At 38.2% G+C, this 18,245-nt stretch overlaps 3 protein-coding genes and 1 long non-coding RNA gene across 5 annotated transcripts in view; 2 read left to right on the top strand and 2 right to left on the bottom strand.

Annotated features, from left to right (window-relative positions):
- The window catches only part of LOC149102411 (uncharacterized), a 1,593-nt gene extending 756 nt beyond the window's left edge, over positions 1 to 837 (bottom strand). The window contains exon 1 of the long non-coding RNA XR_016202285.1: positions 413 to 837. This is a non-coding gene — a long non-coding RNA (uncharacterized LOC149102411). The remainder of the gene's footprint in view (positions 1 to 412) is intronic.
- The window catches only part of LOC110055972 (unhealthy ribosome biogenesis protein 2 homolog), a 33,911-nt gene extending 23,988 nt beyond the window's left edge, over positions 1 to 9,923 (bottom strand). For both annotated transcript variants that reach the window (XM_089274459.1, XM_089274460.1), the window contains exons 1-9: positions 9,774 to 9,923; positions 8,927 to 9,089; positions 8,200 to 8,317; positions 7,917 to 8,051; positions 6,889 to 7,023; positions 6,462 to 6,652; positions 5,465 to 5,615; positions 4,486 to 4,562; positions 3,067 to 3,226 (exon numbers count right to left, since the gene is read on the bottom strand). In XM_089274459.1, the coding sequence (XP_089130585.1) occupies positions 3,067 to 3,226; positions 4,486 to 4,562; positions 5,465 to 5,615; positions 6,462 to 6,652; positions 6,889 to 7,023; positions 7,917 to 8,051; positions 8,200 to 8,317; positions 8,927 to 9,089; positions 9,774 to 9,792 (1,149 nt within the window). In that variant the 5' untranslated portion in view covers positions 9,793 to 9,923. The remainder of the gene's footprint in view (positions 1 to 3,066; positions 3,227 to 4,485; positions 4,563 to 5,464; positions 5,616 to 6,461; positions 6,653 to 6,888; positions 7,024 to 7,916; positions 8,052 to 8,199; positions 8,318 to 8,926; positions 9,090 to 9,773) is intronic.
- An 82-nt stretch (positions 9,924 to 10,005) lies between these two features.
- Positions 10,006 to 12,461, top strand: LOC149102410 (sigma non-opioid intracellular receptor 1-like). Its single transcript, XM_089274486.1, has 3 exons — positions 10,006 to 10,213; positions 10,462 to 10,668; positions 11,950 to 12,461. The coding sequence occupies exons 1-3, from the start codon at positions 10,084 to 10,086 to the stop codon at positions 12,291 to 12,293; spliced, it is 681 nt and encodes a 226-aa protein (XP_089130612.1). The 5' UTR covers positions 10,006 to 10,083; the 3' UTR covers positions 12,294 to 12,461.
- A 2,394-nt stretch (positions 12,462 to 14,855) lies between these two features.
- Positions 14,856 to 18,139, top strand: LOC110055934 (uncharacterized). Its single transcript, XM_020762376.2, has 4 exons — positions 14,856 to 15,369; positions 15,678 to 15,716; positions 16,587 to 16,770; positions 17,842 to 18,139. The coding sequence occupies exons 1-3, from the start codon at positions 15,261 to 15,263 to the stop codon at positions 16,745 to 16,747; spliced, it is 309 nt and encodes a 102-aa protein (XP_020618035.2). The 5' UTR covers positions 14,856 to 15,260; the 3' UTR covers positions 16,748 to 16,770; positions 17,842 to 18,139.
- The last annotated feature ends 106 nt before the right edge of the window (positions 18,140 to 18,245 follow it).

Below are 18,245 nucleotides of genomic sequence, written 5' to 3'. Positions count from 1 at the left end.
ATAGAGTAAACGCAAAAGAATATACGGATGGACAAAATTGAGGATCAACACGGATTGCCATACAGTCAGGCTGAAACACACAGGAGACATATCAAACTCATGCAGACTGTGGCTGCCTCGTTGGAGTTTTTGTCAAGAACTTTGACTGTGATCAGCGAGAACTGCTATATTTGTTTCGTTTGAACAAGTGTGGCGAGAGAAACGACTTGTTATTCGCAAATCAAATTGTTTAGGCATGCCCTCTGGGCAACCTAAATTGTTTCAACCTTGCTTTAGCCAGAATTCATTTCATGCCATGACTGAGTGACCCACTCGTGTATGATTCGTGATGACAAAGTTCATTCAAAAGCTTTTGTCTAAATAAAAGAAGTTACTTTGTGTAATATAGGGTTACTTGAATTCGATTACTCACCAAATAATTTTGTATACAGCTAATCTGCCCTTTGAATTTTTCCCCGTTGAAACATCCACAGTAAGACTTTCTTTTAGCTCCAAATCTTCGCCAAGAATAACATGTTTCTCATTAATGACACTCACGCTGTTTTCTTCTAGTCACAGGACCGCAGAAAAAACCATTTTGATATAATTTTGGAAGTGAAATCTACTAATACGCACGAGCGATCAACCGTTAACGCTAAATTCAAAGATGGGCGCCGAAAGAGAATGACTAACGCGATCTTTGTCACGCTCAGTCACGAGGATAGTCACGTGAAAATTCACGTGCTGTGATTGGTTCAGTTGATCAGTTGAGGAGAGAATGGAAACTGGAGAAGAAGGAGAGAGAGACTGGCAACAAGGTTGCCAGACCAGTCGCTTTCGATAGTAACTCTGCTTCCCTTTCCAAAATTCAAAATGCGCTGGTTTCCAAACGAAGGACGCTATTGAGCAGGGAAGTTGTAAACAGATATAAATTTAGTACCTCTTATGCCTGATGAGGATAAAACCTTTAGGGGCTCTCTAGTTTTGTACTTGAGAATTTGATGACGTCACATGGACACACTCTATAAATCTTATACCCTTACAACCTTATACCCCTTTACCCTTACGCCCCCTTTATACCTCTTATACCCCAATACCCCCACGGTGACTTTGATAAAAAAAATATATTATTACAAAACATTGCAGTTTTGTTCTTCCCAAAAGCCGTGCAATAATTACAACTAAGTTTCTCTTCTTATACTCTTATACCCTTAAACCCTTATATCCTTATACCCCTTATACCCCTTATGGCTTTAAGGTGATTCCTTAGTATGGCATTGCGTATCCCAAACTGCGGACGATTTTTGCGTCATTAGTGTAAGGTGATTCCTTAGTATTGCATTGTGTATCCCAACTGCGCACGATTTTCGGGTCATTAGCGCGCGCCACAAAACGTAAGAGATTTCCCTCAAACTAAGCTCGATAGCAAAATAAATGCTCATTTTCTCTTAAACGAGTACGGTGACCCCCACTTTCTACTTCATAATTTCAATGAGAACAATATCCTCAATAACTGAGAAAAAAATTAGCAGAAATCTATGGCTACCTTTTTGGCAAATGAAATAAAAACTACAGATGGAGACATTACGGGCCCATCAGCACATGTTCAAATTATGTTTCCTTAAAGGATAAAAAAATGCAGGGTATTTGAGGACATTTTTTCTGGGACGTAGATGAATAAACAACCGAAGAAAGTTAAACTCTGTGTGATATAACACGCTGTATTGAAAAATAATCGAGCTTATTTGTTACAAACGGAGATTGCCAAAAGTCACCTGAATAACCGCATTTGTCAGTATTGTGGCGTGAAAACAAGCATGGTAACCCCCTCTTTTTACTACATTTTTAATATCTCCTTGTCCTGTAACAACAGCATACCAAGTTTCATCGGAAATCTATGGCGGGTTCTTTTACTAGGGAATCACCAAGTAAGAGTGTGTCCAGGAGAGAATTGGGCAGGAGGTGATGCAACTTGAATCACTGATTTCTTTCAAACTTGGCAAGAGTGTTGGGTTTGGCGTGTGAGTGATTATGGCAAAAAAGGATTGAAATGTTTTATCCCCTCTAAGTTAGGGGGGACCCCCTGCAAAAATGGTCATTTGACACCTATTTATGCATAATTAATTAGCTGTCTTTGGTTTAGTATTTCTTCAACAAGAATAGTGCATATTTCGTAGTGTTGTTTATATGGCAAATATCCACAATCAGCAACAGCAAACACACATCATCCTAACGTGGATTGTGAGAACAATCACTAACGTTCTCAAAAATGCCATAAAATGTTTGGAGACTTGAATATTTTTTTCTGTGCTGGCGTACTGTTTACGATATTTGGCCATTTCATGACTATTCAATCACGGAAACAAAAAAAAGCCGTTTTTCTGCCGTAACATAACTCGAATTCACCAAGAAATATCTAGCTAAGCATTTTCTTAAAAATTTCCTTTAAATTTTTCTTAAAAATTTTCTCCAAAATTTTCTTCAAAATTCGGAGAAAGGTAGTAGAGGAAGTAGTTAGTAGAGGAGAATTTGTCCCCTCTACTAACTATGTCCAAACACTTCTGTGGCCATTTTGAAAACTTAAGTAATGGCTCTCGCTATGCACGTTAGAATGATGTGTAATTGCAGTTGCTGATATGCACCTTACTTAAGACAAAGCCACGGACGAGATAAATCCCACTGCCTAGTTACAATAAATTACTGGGCTTTGAGACTGATAACTGTAGAACATGATCCAGTAGATTCCATTTTCATATGGTTCTTCTTGTCATTAAAATACTAAAGCAACGACAGTTAATAGGTGTCAAATAACCATATTTACCGGGGCCCCCCTAACTTGGAGGGAATAAAACACTTTGACCTTTTACTTTGCCATAAGTGGTCCGAACAAAAGGTTAGTCAGCCATTTTTTTATTTAAAGAACCCCTTAAATACGACCACCCAGTTAATATGGCCAGATTTTTGTGGCCATTGATGACCGGATCAACAGGGTTCTACTGCACTCCTATATTTTCAGGTAATTTCAGGCATGGCCACTAGCCATTGGATTATACATTTTGGGGGGCATGTTACATGTATGCTACCCACCTGGTAAATGTCATAATTGAGAATGCATTCCAGCAACTGATGGAGCAAAGTAATGATAGAAGACATAACATGTCTGCACCTGCCATTTAGTACACTCATCAGCTGACAGATTTCACTGAAAAAGTCAAACTCCATTGCTGATGTGGATGAATGTTGTTTTCTGAAAGATAACACATAGAAATAGTAATAAAGGTCATGATAAGTAAATCACAAAACTTTAGGCTTACATAATTATTATTATTTTTTAATATTCAAAATAAACTTCTTTGAATATTATTATAAAAAAACCCTTAATGTTTTGATTTGTAAAATCAATGCCACTATTACCCAAAGAAAAAACGATCATTTTCATTATCATGGTAACTGCGAAACAATTTGTAATAGTAATTGGACCGAGTGGAGTACAATTCAGGGGAAAATGGTGCAAGTAATTTCAAAATCGAACGAGGGCGAAGCGCAAGGCCAATTTGAAATTATGAGCATGATTTATCCCAGAATTGTACAACACGAGGTCCAATTACTAATTAATCATATCTATAACAAATTTCGGAATTAAAAATGTCTTTTAAAAACTTCTTTTGAGCAAACACATCTGTAGCGCTTTTCATAAGTTTTGAAAACTGTAGGAAACATTGCGAAGGAAGCCATTAAAGCGTGTGTAATTGACGTGCGAATCATGTGGGTATCCAGTTAGAGGTATCTAATTACAAAAAGTTCAAATTGGATACCTGTAATTGGACACCCACATGATCCTGTGCCAATTACATGTTAAATAGGTGCACAGAGAGCCAATCACGATTGAGAATTTTATCATAGACACGATTACTAAATTAACAGAACCCTTGGTTTCAAAACTTATTAGTGATGCACATATTCCAACAGGTATTGTCAAAGATACACTGATGCACCTTTACAGACATCTTCTAAACATACCCTTGATTAAATTACCAGCCATCCAGGAGGGAGCAGAAATACATTTACTCCTAGTTGCTTAATGCTGCAAAAACTGGGTTAAACTCTGGTAATGTGCTCAACACAAGACTGCATGCCGTGGGTCCTACTATGAGTGTATACTTGGAATCAAGAACAATGGGCCTGTGTTGGGCATATCACTGGAGTTCATCCCAGTTTCTGTGGCATTAAGCAACTAGGAGTACTTCTACTCCCTTCTGGATGGGAAGCAGTCCATTTCAAGGTTACCCCCAGTATCAATTCAGTGGTACCCATTATAACACTTGGGTGGAGATAGGAGCTGTGAGGTAAATAATTGTCCTGCCAATTAGAGCACAGTGCAGTGATCTCAGCCAGGGCCTAAAGCCAGACTGCTTGATCCAGAATCTAGCATGCTAACCACCAGGCTACGACACCTCTCAACATCGTACATCATCTAAAGGCAGGGGCTGCTCCATGTATACCAACCTGCTGGCATTGATGAATTCTTTATAAAGGAGAGGAAGTATTGCTAGGGTTGCCTCTTTTGTGCCACTAATGTTAATCTAATGAAAAACAAAATACAACAACTTAAAAAAATGTGTACATGACTTGAACTTTCCAAACAAGGTAATTTATGGTGCTTTTAAGTGACCCACAGAGTATAACTTTAGTTCAACACCTTAATATCTACATGTACAGTGCAACTCAGATATAAGTGAACTACGCATACGTGTATTATTATACATGCATATTTTGTGCATACGCGTATGTCAATACACGCACATATGTGCGTATATACACGCTTATATGTCTCTTTGTCATTCATTCCCCTAAGTTTCTCTATATGATGCGTTGTTGGACAAACAAAGGACATTTCTGGAATGAAAAAGCATGAGGCTCCAACGCGAAATTTGTATATTGTGAAAAACGTCAGTGAAAGCTTAAATACATGTGCAGCATTTTTCCACTGCTGTCAATCATACTGTAATCATGATGAAAATCAGTGAACCCAACCCATTGTTTGAACCCACTAAAATTAGCACATTTTTATTGAAAGATCTGCCAAGATGATTAATACATGTAGTAGAATAAATGCAAGCATTGATTGAGCAGAGAAATTTAATTACATGTACACAGTCAGCTAATTCCTTTTTGTCCATTCACAAGAGGAACTTCACCACTAAACTGAATTTAATGATATCCAAAACAATACAAACCAAACATCCCACTGTGAGAACACAAAAGGAAGTTGTCACACTTACCATGTACATGGACATGTACAGTTGGACATATTATGGATTGCTTAACATACATGTAGACATGTATCAATCACTTTAAACAATTAAAAAAATATATGAAGAATAGTTGTCTTCATAATATCTCTACATGTAACTATTAATACTGATTTAAGAAACTAACATGATATTAATACAATGTATTTTACCATTTGCAATGAATAACATACTGTTGTGACAGGATCTGTCATTTCCCACAACTTCTCAAAAAGAAGCCTTGGATAGCTGTAAATTCTTGGTTTCTTGCTGGCAGGCTCATCAGAATTAATTATTTTTTCCTCTTGTACCTTTAAGGCCTGTGGATACTCTGACATGTGATCCCTGTAAAAGATTTTAAAAATAAATAAAACTACAGACAGAGGAAAATTGTGTACAGCTCGAGAAGATTTCTCCACTGTCAATTCTCCAGCTTGAAAATAATAATTATTATGTACCTCAATTTCGCCAAGTCTATAATGGTATTTGACAGTACAACTCTGCAGATCCGCTAGGCTAGGACTCTGCAGGCCAGCAAAGATATGAGTCTGGCCAAGGGTGAATGCAGAAGCCAGGAACATTATTATCAATGGCAACACACAGATATTCTTTCCAATTTTTTCTCTCTCAGGGAGGGCAGCTTTATAGCACAGCCTACAAATCTGCATGCCTGAAAGTCTACTGGAGTTATTTAATGTAAGCCTGCCTCAAGTCAGTAAATATGGAGGCCTGCAAAGTCTATTTTTATGTACATGTATGTAGACCCACAGAAAACATGTACGCTGTATGACATTTGCAGATTGTAAACTGCAGATTACATTTATGCCTAAATACATGTAGCACTCTGATAATTGCCTGCATAGCAATCCAATTAGCTGAATATCACTCAGGTTAGCCTTAATATCTCTCAGGTTAGCCTGTTTAGGGTTAGTTATATAGCTCTCAGATATGAAAATGTGAATACAGTACTATTAGTTAAAAACTCTAAAGCTGGCAGTCAGCAAATTACACAGATCTATGTTCAAGTTAGGTCTACATGTCAGCAGCTTCTAAGCAGGCAGGTCTACAAGTCAACAAGTTTGCAGCAGTGCAAGTGGTGTCTACATGCATCCAAACACCTGCACATCTGATATGTGTAGGTCTGTTCACACTGTTTGTCGGTGAAATATTAATTTCTGACTAATATCTTACTTGTGAAAGAGAGATCTTGCTAATGCTAACTCCACCAAATTAGTGATACCTTGGGTCTTTCTTACATGCCAGTTCTCTGACTGATCTTCACGTTGATCCGTAATGGAATTCCTGAGCTCCACAGTGTCCTCAAACATATGATGCAAGATGACTAATGGCTCAAGAAGTTGTTGGCACATGGATGTAAAAACCTACAGAAGGACAAGTACATGTAGACGTAAAAATTGATCCATAATATATACAGAATACATGTACATACAATCTTGAAGGTAGCATTAATTATTATTTATTTTGTAAACATATACATGTACATGTATATGCACCTGTACAGCAAAGGTGCTAACAGTATAACAGCAACTCTAAGTTATTCAATGTGTATTTGTTAATTCATAAAATCAGTTTTGTTACCAGCAAGATCATTGCATACCTTCCGTTGATTGGCTTGCTGTCTTTGAATAAAGAGATACTTTTCTAAGCAGACTTGTACCAACAAATGAAGCTCTTTGGATTGCTCCAGACATATTGGTACAAAAAAGGATAGTAATGCTGACAAGAAAGACACCTAAAATAGAGCAAAAAGGTATTAGTAAAGATTACAAATGCATGCACAATTGTACAGTTGAACCTCTGCTACTGGATGTGTTCTGTAGACAGACAGCACTAGTAGGTAGAAGGATACCAAGTCATAGCCCCAGTCACATAAAAGCACTCCATTTTTAACCTACGTGTACCTTAGCGAGGTTATCATTTGCATGTCAAAAGTTATTTGGGTTTGCAGATACTACACTAAAATCCTTAAACAACTTGCACCACTTTTTCATCCAATCAGAAGTTAAACCAAAACCAATCATGACTCGTTCACACACGTTTACCTCCACTTTGCGTCAGCTACATGTAATTACTTTGAGTTTTGAATGGTTCACTGTATTGTCTGATGTGTGTCCTTTGTGATTGGATAGTAAGAGTGATTATATATGCTTTAGTTTTGGTTTCACAACACTTAATAATTAGAAACCACTCTAAGCAAACATCTCTCCTACCATATAGATACAATGTGAATACTTTTACACCTCACAAGTCAGGGTATATGTACATTTGAATATGCTTACTGGAGGTTTGACTGTACATGTGTTAATAGACCATATTCGTATTCCTGGCATTGGACTGGAACTAGCTTGCAACTGAGGCTAATGCGTGGAGTCTTTTCAAATGCAAATGACATTAATCTCTTTTTAATGATATTCCCCCACATGAGCCTCCATTGCAGGCTCGTTCAAGTCCAAACGCGAGAATACAAATATGGCCCATTGAAGGATTAAAACACGGAAAGCATACGCATTAATTTACAGTTTACATGGCAGTAACAATTTATAACCAACTCCGCATCTTTGTACCCAACATAAATGTTATGAATTTGGAACTACTCATAAATAAGGCATCAACCTAAATACTCACATAACTTTCAAATTTGGCCAGCACAGAGGCTGCAAGTTGAGGAGTAGACATAACAGCATAACAACACTCAATGATGATATTGATAGAGCTTCCATTGTGAACAGGATCTGTACATAAAAATATGTCTGCAAATACCTAAGAGCAATTAAGACTTCAAGTTATACATGTACAGGTCATGTAACTTACAATTTAATTAATATGTATTTACTTTAAAAAAGTGACAAAATTTTCACAGCAGCTATGAATTAGCATGCTACAACTAAGATGTGTATTATTTACAAACCTGTATAAGTTGTGGTTTGAGGGTAATGGAATGTTTTGATTCAGCAAAAAGGTCTTTGCTCTTTAAAGCATGAAGCAGCAATTCCCACAAACCATTTAACACATCATTATTGCCTTCTCTGTGAAGCAAATTCATAGACTTTAGGGTTGGGTAAGACAGTCAACTACCATGGATGTACTTTAAGTTCTCCCATATGCAACATGTAAGGCTTACAACACTACATTGTATGCAACACAATTTGCATATTACAGTAAATTATTGTCAAATTCAAACCTGCAATTTGATCAGGATAATGGTTTACATGTTCATTGTATATATAGTCACAAAGAGGACAACAGGGCTAGTCAGTAGACTGTATGGTGCCCATTAAATCATGCAGTCACTTATTAGTTAGTACACATACATGTAATATACATTGGATAGCAAGCCTCAACAGGTTTGAGTTTGAGTGGCTGCAGATAATTTTGTAAGTCATGTTCTTTGAAAATGTGCTTTACTGTCACATTATCTTAAAGAGTAATGTCTGTTCAAGGTAATAGATTTATCAAATATCAAAGTGCAAGTTATTATTAATAAAATAATAACCTTATTTGTTCAATGAGTGATTACAATCAGAAAAAAATTATCAAAGCACTAGCAAACTGTTGTGCAGCCTCGGTAAATAAACATTGAAGGTGGGTAGGGATGGAGGGGATAAAAGACTAAAGTTGATGTTGTCAGCTCTTACTGTACTCCTTTTTTGTATCCGTTAAGAATTTCTTGCACAGTCCAGTCAAGAAGAACTTTCTGTTTGTTTGGAATCACACAGTCAACAGAATCCCAAGCATTCTTTGCTAGTAACAACTTCTCATCCCAAACAACTGTGGAGTCTTTTAGCTTGGAATAGATCCCTGTAACAATACATGTATATGTCGCAATTATCACTCTCTTAATTAGTAGCAGATAGCATCATCTAGACTGAGATCATAACTGCTCATCAGTCATTTTACTTTCGTAAACTTTAAAAATGTTTAGCATCTCAAGTCACTACAGGTCTGATTAACATACAATTACATGTAAGGTTATCTTTCCATCATTCCCTCCTGAACATAATTTTCAATACAAACTGTTCTTGTGCAGAGTATTGGAGAAGTTGGAAAAAAAAACTAACAAAGCTACAATCCATGTTCTGTTCCAAGGCCGTGTTTCAGGTGTACATGTACATGCACTTGGTGATATCTTTTGAGAAAGTAGGATAGGATAGGAAGCCTTTATTTCAACATGATGAGTTTTAAAGCTAAAAGCTTGTGGGGTCGTGTATAAAATGAGTGAGAATATTCAAGAATGTTGTGGTTCTGTCCTCGTATACCGCTACACAAGAACCGATACAAAAGACCCAACAATACACACCAGCTAATCTAAAGAGAAGCTCATAACGAAAGGTAGTACAATGGTCATTCCCTCAGTGTGCCGGACTACCGGTACACCAGGCCGGATTATGGATTTGTTCAAATGCGTGCACACGTGTTAGCAGACAAAGGCAACTTCAGGGTTTTTGCTGCTGTATCTGCCAAAATGGCACAATGCATCATTACCTTTCAAACTTGACTTCATTATTCAGCGAGAAAATGCACTCTTGGGACAACTAAAGTGTTTCCTACGTTCATATAAACTCCTATTTATGCACGGCCAGTTCGTCCGCCATAGTTAATCACGACCGAGGAATAGACTGGGTAGAGTTACATGGGTATGTACATGTGCTACCGCTGTTCACTGCTGTTTCCTCGCGGGCGATCGAGGTCACGCAAATGCTGAAAGGGTCTGGTCTCGGGTTTGGTAACAATTTGTAACAACACCCCACAACACGGAAGAGAGTCGGATGAGTGAACGAAACAGCCTCACACCATGTCAGGTTTTACTTATATCATTGTTATTGGCTTTGCAATTTTTGGCATTCATCATTGGTTAAAGAATAAACATTATCTTTTTGAGCCAGAGGATATTGCAAAGATAGCAAAGCGGCATGTGGGAAACGGTAAGTGTTTAGAATCAATGTATCACCCTTGTCACAAGCGTACTAAATTATGGCGCAGACAGAGACTGCAGACAACCTGTGGGCCTAAATAGCGCTCTGAGCAGCCTGAATATTACTCAGGGTAGCCTGAATAGCACTCAGATTAGTATTGTAGCTTGTTTACGGTTAGTTCTCGGTAAAGGATTTTATTTAAGTATGCATGCAGTCTGCAAAATGGTGATTTCTATAATCAATTATATTCTTCATAGACCAAAAGCAAAGCATAAATGCAAAGTATACAAAGATCGCATTGGAACTTGAACAGAAGTATCCAGGTCATATCCTGTCTGAGGGGGCTAGAGAATGGCTGTTCATGAATGCAGGTGGCTGGACAGGATCTGTTTACATATTACATGCATCTGTTACTGAATATGTACTGTTCTTTGGTACAGCAGTTGACACACAGGGATACTCAGGTATTATGTGTGATAAGATTATAATTTAAGGTGAATTTCAGCAAGCCCTGACATTTTCCTCTTGAAACTTTGAAACACTTTTTATACCTAATCATACCTGGTCAAGCCATTGTTCATATTGTGGCCAGACGTAGACTAGCCAAAATACCCACAGCAAGTCCAAATGAGCCTGATATGCTGCCAAAGTGTACCAAAAAGATACGATTAGGTATTTACCGTGTCCAAATTTGGCCAAGATAATCATAGCCAAAGCAGGTCAGTGACTTGATATCACAAGATACTAGGAGACATGGCTTCTGATTGGCTAATTGCAAATTTGGGTATAGAAGACAGAATAACCAACAGCGCTCCCTCCCTTTGTAGTTTTGGAGCACAGAGGGCCAGCCTTTGTTCTGGGACCCCTGTTATCAAGTGTGAAACCTAGGTCTATATCCTCATTTCCTCTCCTCTGCACCCCCACTCCCCTTTTGAGCATCTCCCTAGCTGCAGGTTCAGTTTTGAGCCCTGAAGGATCATCCTGAATCAAAGTGATTTAAAAAACTGGTATGAGACGGGCAAGAATAAATAAGTTGTAAATTTGATGACTTCGAACTATCTCAGAATTTTTAAAATCACTCTATTATCCTGTTTGATTTAATTGTAGCTAATGTGTGTTGTCAGAATTACTTAATTACTTTATGTTATTCGTTTTCCCAAAGTAAGTAAGTAACACCTGGTGTAAATAAGTAATGTACATTGTAGTATTGGAGTAGCCATACCAGAGTACTTTGTTATTGTCATTTGCAATTTGTAATACGTGTAATTTATTAAGACATGTTACTTTAAATGAAAAAAAAAAAAAGAAAAAAAAAAATCACTCTATATGGTGGTACAAGTCATTTCAAAAGAATTCTAGTGTAAAGGCAACCTCAGAGTCATTTTATATTCCAAGATAAGTTCAGAAAGAAGGAAGTAACCATACACAAACAAAAGCCAGAAAAATTGCTTTGGCTAAAATTTCTGGAAAATCCTTGTAATTTCCTTGATCATATGCATTGTGGCATTCCACAAAATCTCTCTCCCCACAGATGTTTTCTTGGCTTGACCCCACCCCCCACCCCTTCAGAAATTTCAGTTTAGTTTCACCCTTTCCTTTGCACTGTTTCGCTTCTTAGACCCCCCACCACTTCCCAATTACCTTCCTTGGGGGTGGGTATGGGTATTTTCTGGAACTGCACATTTTCCTCTCTTCAGCTACATTACTAGACAGAATGTTAATGAGGATTGCTTCTCCTAACGTAGGACGGTACTGGGCCAACGTTTCTGACACCATACTAACTGGATCATTTCGACGGTGGAAAGAGGGGACTCTCAAAAGTCATGTGTATTCCCCTGGAGACACTGTGTATCATAACTGGGGTGATGTAGCAGCAGTGCAATGGACTGCAGGAACATGGATGGTGGAATATGGCCGCGGTTTTGTCCCATCCACGCTTGGTTTTGCACTTTGTGATTCGATTTTTAGCTTAATGGATTTTGTACAGGTTTTCAAACTGATTAGAATGTACACAAGAGCCTTGATTCACGAGACTCTCTTTCAGATATTTGAGATCATTAAAATTTATTCACCTGCTATACCCAAATGATTTGCTAGGAAGACGTTCTGTACTTGGCTGGAATTGCAATGATTATTTATAGAAGTTCGTGAATGAAACAGCTGCTATGTGAAGCTGGAAAATTAGGTATAGTTACACATTAGTCAACTTCAGTGCACCTCAGTAACCATTCTTAAATAAACTGAAAGTTTATTTGTATGTTTTGTTGGTTTTATTAGTCGGGAACTTAGTGTTCACCTGTCAAGTCTTCACTAGGTTCGGCGTTTTGCGCGTTTTGCACTGTTTTTGGCTATTTCTTTCTTTCTGTTTTTTTTACAGCACGGCGGCTCTTTCAGCGCCTGTGTTTTCTTCATTCCCGTCTTCCCCTTCCTTGCTTACTTCGAGGGTTGTTGGGTCCCTACCTTTCGTCTTGTTTTAGTTTTTTCTTCTTCATCATCGTGAGATTTGATCTTCATTCAGGCTGGAACTCGAAAAATGAGTTCCTCTGAAAATCAGATATTGAAAATACGACCGGGTGAAAGAAACACACGGCGCGTTTGGTACCTAGCAAGTGCAAACACCTCCACTATCAACAAGGAATAAGAATTAGTAGATAACAGAGGATTGCTTAACTTTAACCCAAAGATACCAGTACACGTCAAAACAAGACTGACGCGTTGTACATAAACAAATGAAAAAGTTCTTATTAACCCCTTTGTTAAGCCTTTTCATATCCTAAAATTTGAGTAAACGTCCAGCTTCCTATTGTATACACCCAGTGTCATTGGCTAGTGAGGTCTCTATTTGCTTCCGCTTGGTTCTGAAGTGCTTGAACTACTGATTCCAGATACCAAAATAACCACTCTCTGACGGCTTAGTTTTAGCAGTACGCGCGCTCCTCGCCCCCAGGATTTCGCACGGCCATTTTATCTGGCAGGTTTCTTTTGCATAACGCACGACGGACTAAGCGAAAGAGGGACTACTCGTAGTCCACTATCCCGTATTAGGTTACGTTGATTCGTTGATTCGTTATTGACTCTCTGGCAACGAAGCAGGACTTATTGACTACGAGATGCCACGACGCGAACAAGCGAAATCTTATATTGATGCTCTTTCAACATGTGATAACAACGCTCCCGCAAATGAGCTTGGTAGCCCTCGGCGGGCACGCAGAAGATGAGATGACATGATCAAAGAAAAAAATGCCACAACCGTTAATTGATTGTTTGTTTTATTGATGATCAAAAACAGCTATTGACAAGTTCACTGAACTCGGCATGTGTACTTGCTGTCATGGGTACTTGTGTTTTTTACAGTGGTGTCTTTGTTTATGGTATCATGGTATATAATACGAGAGACACAAAATCCGCCCAGATGTATCTGCTGTATTATGCTTCTAGTGCAAAAACAGGACCAATAATCAGACGCAAAGTCCTCGGGTCATAGTCTAAGATGTACCAAAACAAGCTAGATAGTTCATTTTCACCAATTAAACTTCTGCAGGCAGACTTTACACTGATACGCATTTGAAACAATTCAGAATTTCTAAACGCAGAAGGATGTAAGCCATGGTCTGTTTTCAGTCGTCGTTCAAGACGTACTAAAGCAAATAGTTTGTCTCGTTTGTCTTCTGCTCTCGATCCGTTATACTGTGACTACAGGGATCTACAGTCAACTCTCGCCTTGCGGACACCCGCTATAAATCCCCGGCCGAAGCTATAAAGAAATGTATGGAAAAAACTCCCACTAATCACGTAAGGACTCCCTTATTTCGGATTGTTGTCGTTACAATGGACAACAACACGACGTATTGAATGAGTATCAATAAGTATAAAACTGCACGTTACTTGTGGCACTTTCCACCGCCAAAAATTAGGCCATTGTCATCAGACCCTGTTTTTACGTACCGTCTCTCTATTACGGACAACAAATTATGTTCTCGAGGGTGCTATCGGCCGCCTATAATGAGAGTTGATTGTTTACATATCTGAGAAGCATTACTGAAAAAAAATTGACCCAGCATCCTCCAAACGGAATATGCGTCTGTAATGTTTGAAAAACGACCATTCGATTTTGCGGTTGCATGTTGAATTTGCTTGCATATCTTTCCCTTTACAATACAAGACTCTTTAAACTGGGCGTTATTAATGCAATCTCTGAAAATCTTTACTGGAGAGAAGGCGTGGGTGCGGACTACTAAGATGTTTGGGTCGGAAACCGACATTATCAGAAACAAATTGCAAACGCAAAGCGCTAGCTATCTGTCGATTGACGTCAGTTCCAAAGGCCACACACAACACAAATATTTCACCAACAAAATAACTAAGCTGATACAAAAAATATTTATCAAAATACTTTGATCGAAGGTGCATCGAATAGTTCTATCAGGGAAACAGAGAAATGGAGTCTTACTTTGCGTGCCAGCGATTTATCGTACTTCTAGGCAAGATTATTATCAAGAAACTTCTGACCGACGTTTATCCTCTTAACGAAATGTTATAAATTAACTCCTTTTTCCAGGTCAAGGGTCGACTTTCACCGACACAGAATCTATCCTTTTCTAGTCTTGTGCCAAAACATGATGGTCTGGTCTCGAGGGAAATTTAGCGAGCGGTTCAGCCCATCTCTTTTATTTTTTTTTTTTTTTCTTTTGCAGCAAATCAATCCCATCGAGCAACCCGAGAAAAGTATGGATGCGTAGGTTGATACATGCACATATAGATTGAACATTTCCTCTTATCGCTCAGTTTAATACCAGATAAGCAATCGCATGTTCGATCTGAAAATCGCGTACCGAAGACAGATAACTGATTAACTCAGAACTGACGCAGAATCACGAAAATAGAAACGACGCGTAAACAATTCATGCGGGATGCGACGCGAAAAGATGAGGGCATTCATTGTTCATATTCAGAGAGGATAAAAGCAGAGGCCTAAAGGGCTAAGCTTTTATCTTGAAGAATCATCGAGCCGTACACTTGACGTGGAGGCCTTGGGGAAAAACTTCTTAATACTGAGATGGCTGCTAAAGTCTTCTTTCTCTTTGTCGCTGGGTTGGTTTTGTTCGAAGCTGAAGCTGCTTTGTACAGAAGAGAATTTTTTGACCCAGGAAGTCCATTTATGCGCGGTAAATAACATTCTTAGCATTAACACCATAATATACAACTAAATTTAACTAAGCCCAATAAAGAATCACTAAATGATATAGTTGCACGCAGGTATAATCGAGGATAGCTTTGCTATCTTCTTGTCGTGGCTGACTTCATATATAGCAACAAGTCTTTCAAGTCTTGGCTCAATTCCGCGCGGATAAAATTGTCATAGCTACTGAGTAAAATGCGCTTTACGCGTTACCGATTAATTCGTCCTACAGAATCAGTGCTTTGTTTATTAGCAGTTTATTCTGATATGATATTATTTCTGTTTCTTGCACAGACCTGATGGAGTATGATGATCCCATTTCACGTCGGGGTGGTAAGTTATCCTTTTAACTCATAAAAGTGACAGAAAATTACTCTATAACCAACATGCGTGGAAGAAGTCACTCACATTTGACTCGAACAGCTGTAGTCTTATTCTTGCACCAATCAACATGCAGGATCCCTTCTGCACTAGCCTCCTTTCTGATTGTTTTACAGAATAAGTCCCTAACTGAAAAACTTACAGTCATGTCCTAGTTTGAAGCTTATTTCATATTATGAACATTTTGCCCATCGTTTAGTGTCCTCGTTCTGCCACGTTTCCACTTGCGTTTCTATTGAACAATTAGATCATGAGCTCGACATTTCTTTGAGCTGATAGTTGATAAGGCCAAAGGCCGAATCAGCTATCAAGAGTGAACTATCGAATTCTAAATAGATTTCCTTCAAATAACGTTTTGTAATTATTTCTCTGCATATCAAATAGTAGTTCGGCTTAACTTTACAAATTTCGCAAAATCGCGCGCGGATTTCAGTGAATTTTTGTTTGAAACTTGCAGCTGTTTGCACGCGCTAATCACTTTTTTGAATAATCGTATATGTTCAGTTTTTAAAGTAACTTAACGGTCGATCTCCAACGTTTAGTATTCCACGAATATTTCTATATTTTCCTCCGAAACGTCAGAAAAAAGCGAAAAACGCCGCTAACACCTGGGCCACCTGCACTGTACTAATTACAAAATAGTGGACGATAGTGCAGCCAACCAGATTGCGGCATTTTCCTTCAGTATACTTGTAGAATTCTTCTAATAAAATCGACAGAAGAAGAGTCACTATTTTCTGTTTCAGACACTACAGCTTATTTGACTCACAAATATGATCATAAAGCTAACCTCTGTTTCGGTCCTGCTTTGTTTTGTTACAGCAATGCCAGGTCAGGAAGACTGTCAAGACAAAACAGTGTCGTCCTTCTGTCTTGAGTGGGCAAGGATGGGATATTGCAGGAACCCACGCCTTTTTGCATCAACTAACAATTTTCGCACCTTCACCCAAGATTATTGCAGAATGACCTGTAACCGTTGTTAACACATGAGTACGAACTATTTGAGGTTTGTATTCTATCAATGATATGGTTTTGTAATTTTATCCAGAAGGGCTGGGACCTATGCCCCCACCGACTTTGCGTTTGTAACCTTTGCATTTGCCGTGATGTCATCTAACATTCGTCTACAGTTTTCACACATTTTGCCCCTCCCCACCCCAGTGCAATGTTGACAAAACACTTTGAGCGGACTCCATTTTGCAATTTGCCATTTTCCAACATTGAAAGGGGAAAAGGGGGGTTTGACAACATTTTACGAGGCTTGTGGAATAATAATTTGATGTGGCACGCCACAGAGCTTCATAGAGATTGATGTGTCCATGGCAAACATGTTTCAACAGAAACACTTAAAAAAAAAGAAAAATTCAACATTCATCGGTTTGAGAAGACCCCTCAAAAACCTGGTCTGAATAGGGTTAAGACGATTGAACCAATAAGTTGCGTTAATTGAGGTGTGTGTGTTGTCTGACTGTCTACGTGTCACGAAGTGGTGATGTTACTTCAAAGCAATCCTTGAGCTGTCTCGGTTCTATCAAGACTGCGTGTGACGCGCCGGTTAGGACCAGGTCGAGTTGTTTTATACTGTTTGCCGTTCTCCCTTTCCGTTTTTTCAATCCGTTATAGAAGAATTTTCCGTTGTAAACATTGTCAGGCGTGTAACAAATTCCTTAATTATGAACCATTAGCTTCTTCCTGTCCTTGCTCGAAGAATTAATGTGGGCCTTTGATCGTTTTACGGTACTCTTTTGTAAGATTATTGTTTTTCTTGCCGAGGCTGAATATTCTTATTTTTCTGTTGATTTTAGGCTGAAAATATATAATAAATATATAACTGTATCATATTTCAGCAAGTTTTCAACACAGAAAATTATATTGGTTTCAAAATCTCAGACTCCAGTTTAATCTTAAATATTCTTCAAATTTCATAAATGTCAACCTCGAAATTCTGGTAAAACACATTCTTACAAAAGGAAAGAGAGAACTGTCAAGCTCTCAGGAATTCTCGGGCAGATATTCTGCAAATGCAGATTGGTTCACTAGACACACTTACAACGTTTTCTTTTTCTTTTATTTGCAGGATTCCTTGGTTTTAATCGAGTGATATATTATTCAAAGATGAAATCACACAGTAACCAATGCTAACTGGAACAGTATGATTAACATTGTTTTAATCCATAATTGTGTAGCCTTTTTATATTGCTTGTTTAAAGAACTGGATTACGTTTTTCATTTACGAGGAAGACGTTTTATGGCAGAAAATGAGAAAAAAAAAGAATCACCAGTATAGAGCGTAAGCATTTCAGCAATTAGCACTTTTACATATTAAATTTTCTAATCAAGATTTTTTCACAATAAAAGTACTCTTTCGAAAGGAATTTATGTGTCTGTTGTTGTAAAGTGGTCAAAGCCGTCGATGTTACAGTGAGGTAAAATACCTGCCCGATGTGAGGTGGGGTATTCCCTATAATGATCTACACAAGG

This window comes from Orbicella faveolata, unplaced genomic scaffold (assembly GCF_042242905.1).
Source record: "Orbicella faveolata isolate gen_17 unplaced genomic scaffold, um_ofav_v1 contig_36, whole genome shotgun sequence".
In the NCBI taxonomy this organism is placed as follows: Eukaryota; Metazoa; Cnidaria; class Anthozoa; order Scleractinia; family Merulinidae; genus Orbicella; species Orbicella faveolata.
Note: the sequence above shows the minus strand (reverse complement) of the source record. Positions and strands in the feature narration are given on the sequence as shown.

What these genes read in the sequence shown, in the direction of transcription:
- LOC149102410 (XM_089274486.1), top strand. Translation starts at nt 10,084, where the DNA reads ATGTCAGGTTTTACTTATATCATTGTTATTGGCTTTGCAATTTTTGGC. An exon ending in AAAGCGGCATGTGGGAAACG is followed by an intron (nt 10,214 to 10,461) that starts GTAAGTGTTTAG and finishes TATTCTTCATAG; the next exon opens with ACCAAAAGCAAAGCATAAAT. An exon ending in TGACACACAGGGATACTCAG is followed by an intron (nt 10,669 to 11,949) that starts GTATTATGTGTG and finishes CTCCTAACGTAG; the next exon opens with GACGGTACTGGGCCAACGTT.
- LOC110055934 (XM_020762376.2), top strand. Translation starts at nt 15,261, where the DNA reads ATGGCTGCTAAAGTCTTCTTTCTCTTTGTCGCTGGGTTGGTTTTGTTC. An exon ending in AGGAAGTCCATTTATGCGCG is followed by an intron (nt 15,370 to 15,677) that starts GTAAATAACATT and finishes TTTCTTGCACAG; the next exon opens with ACCTGATGGAGTATGATGAT. An exon ending in TCCCATTTCACGTCGGGGTG is followed by an intron (nt 15,717 to 16,586) that starts GTAAGTTATCCT and finishes GTTTTGTTACAG; the next exon opens with CAATGCCAGGTCAGGAAGAC.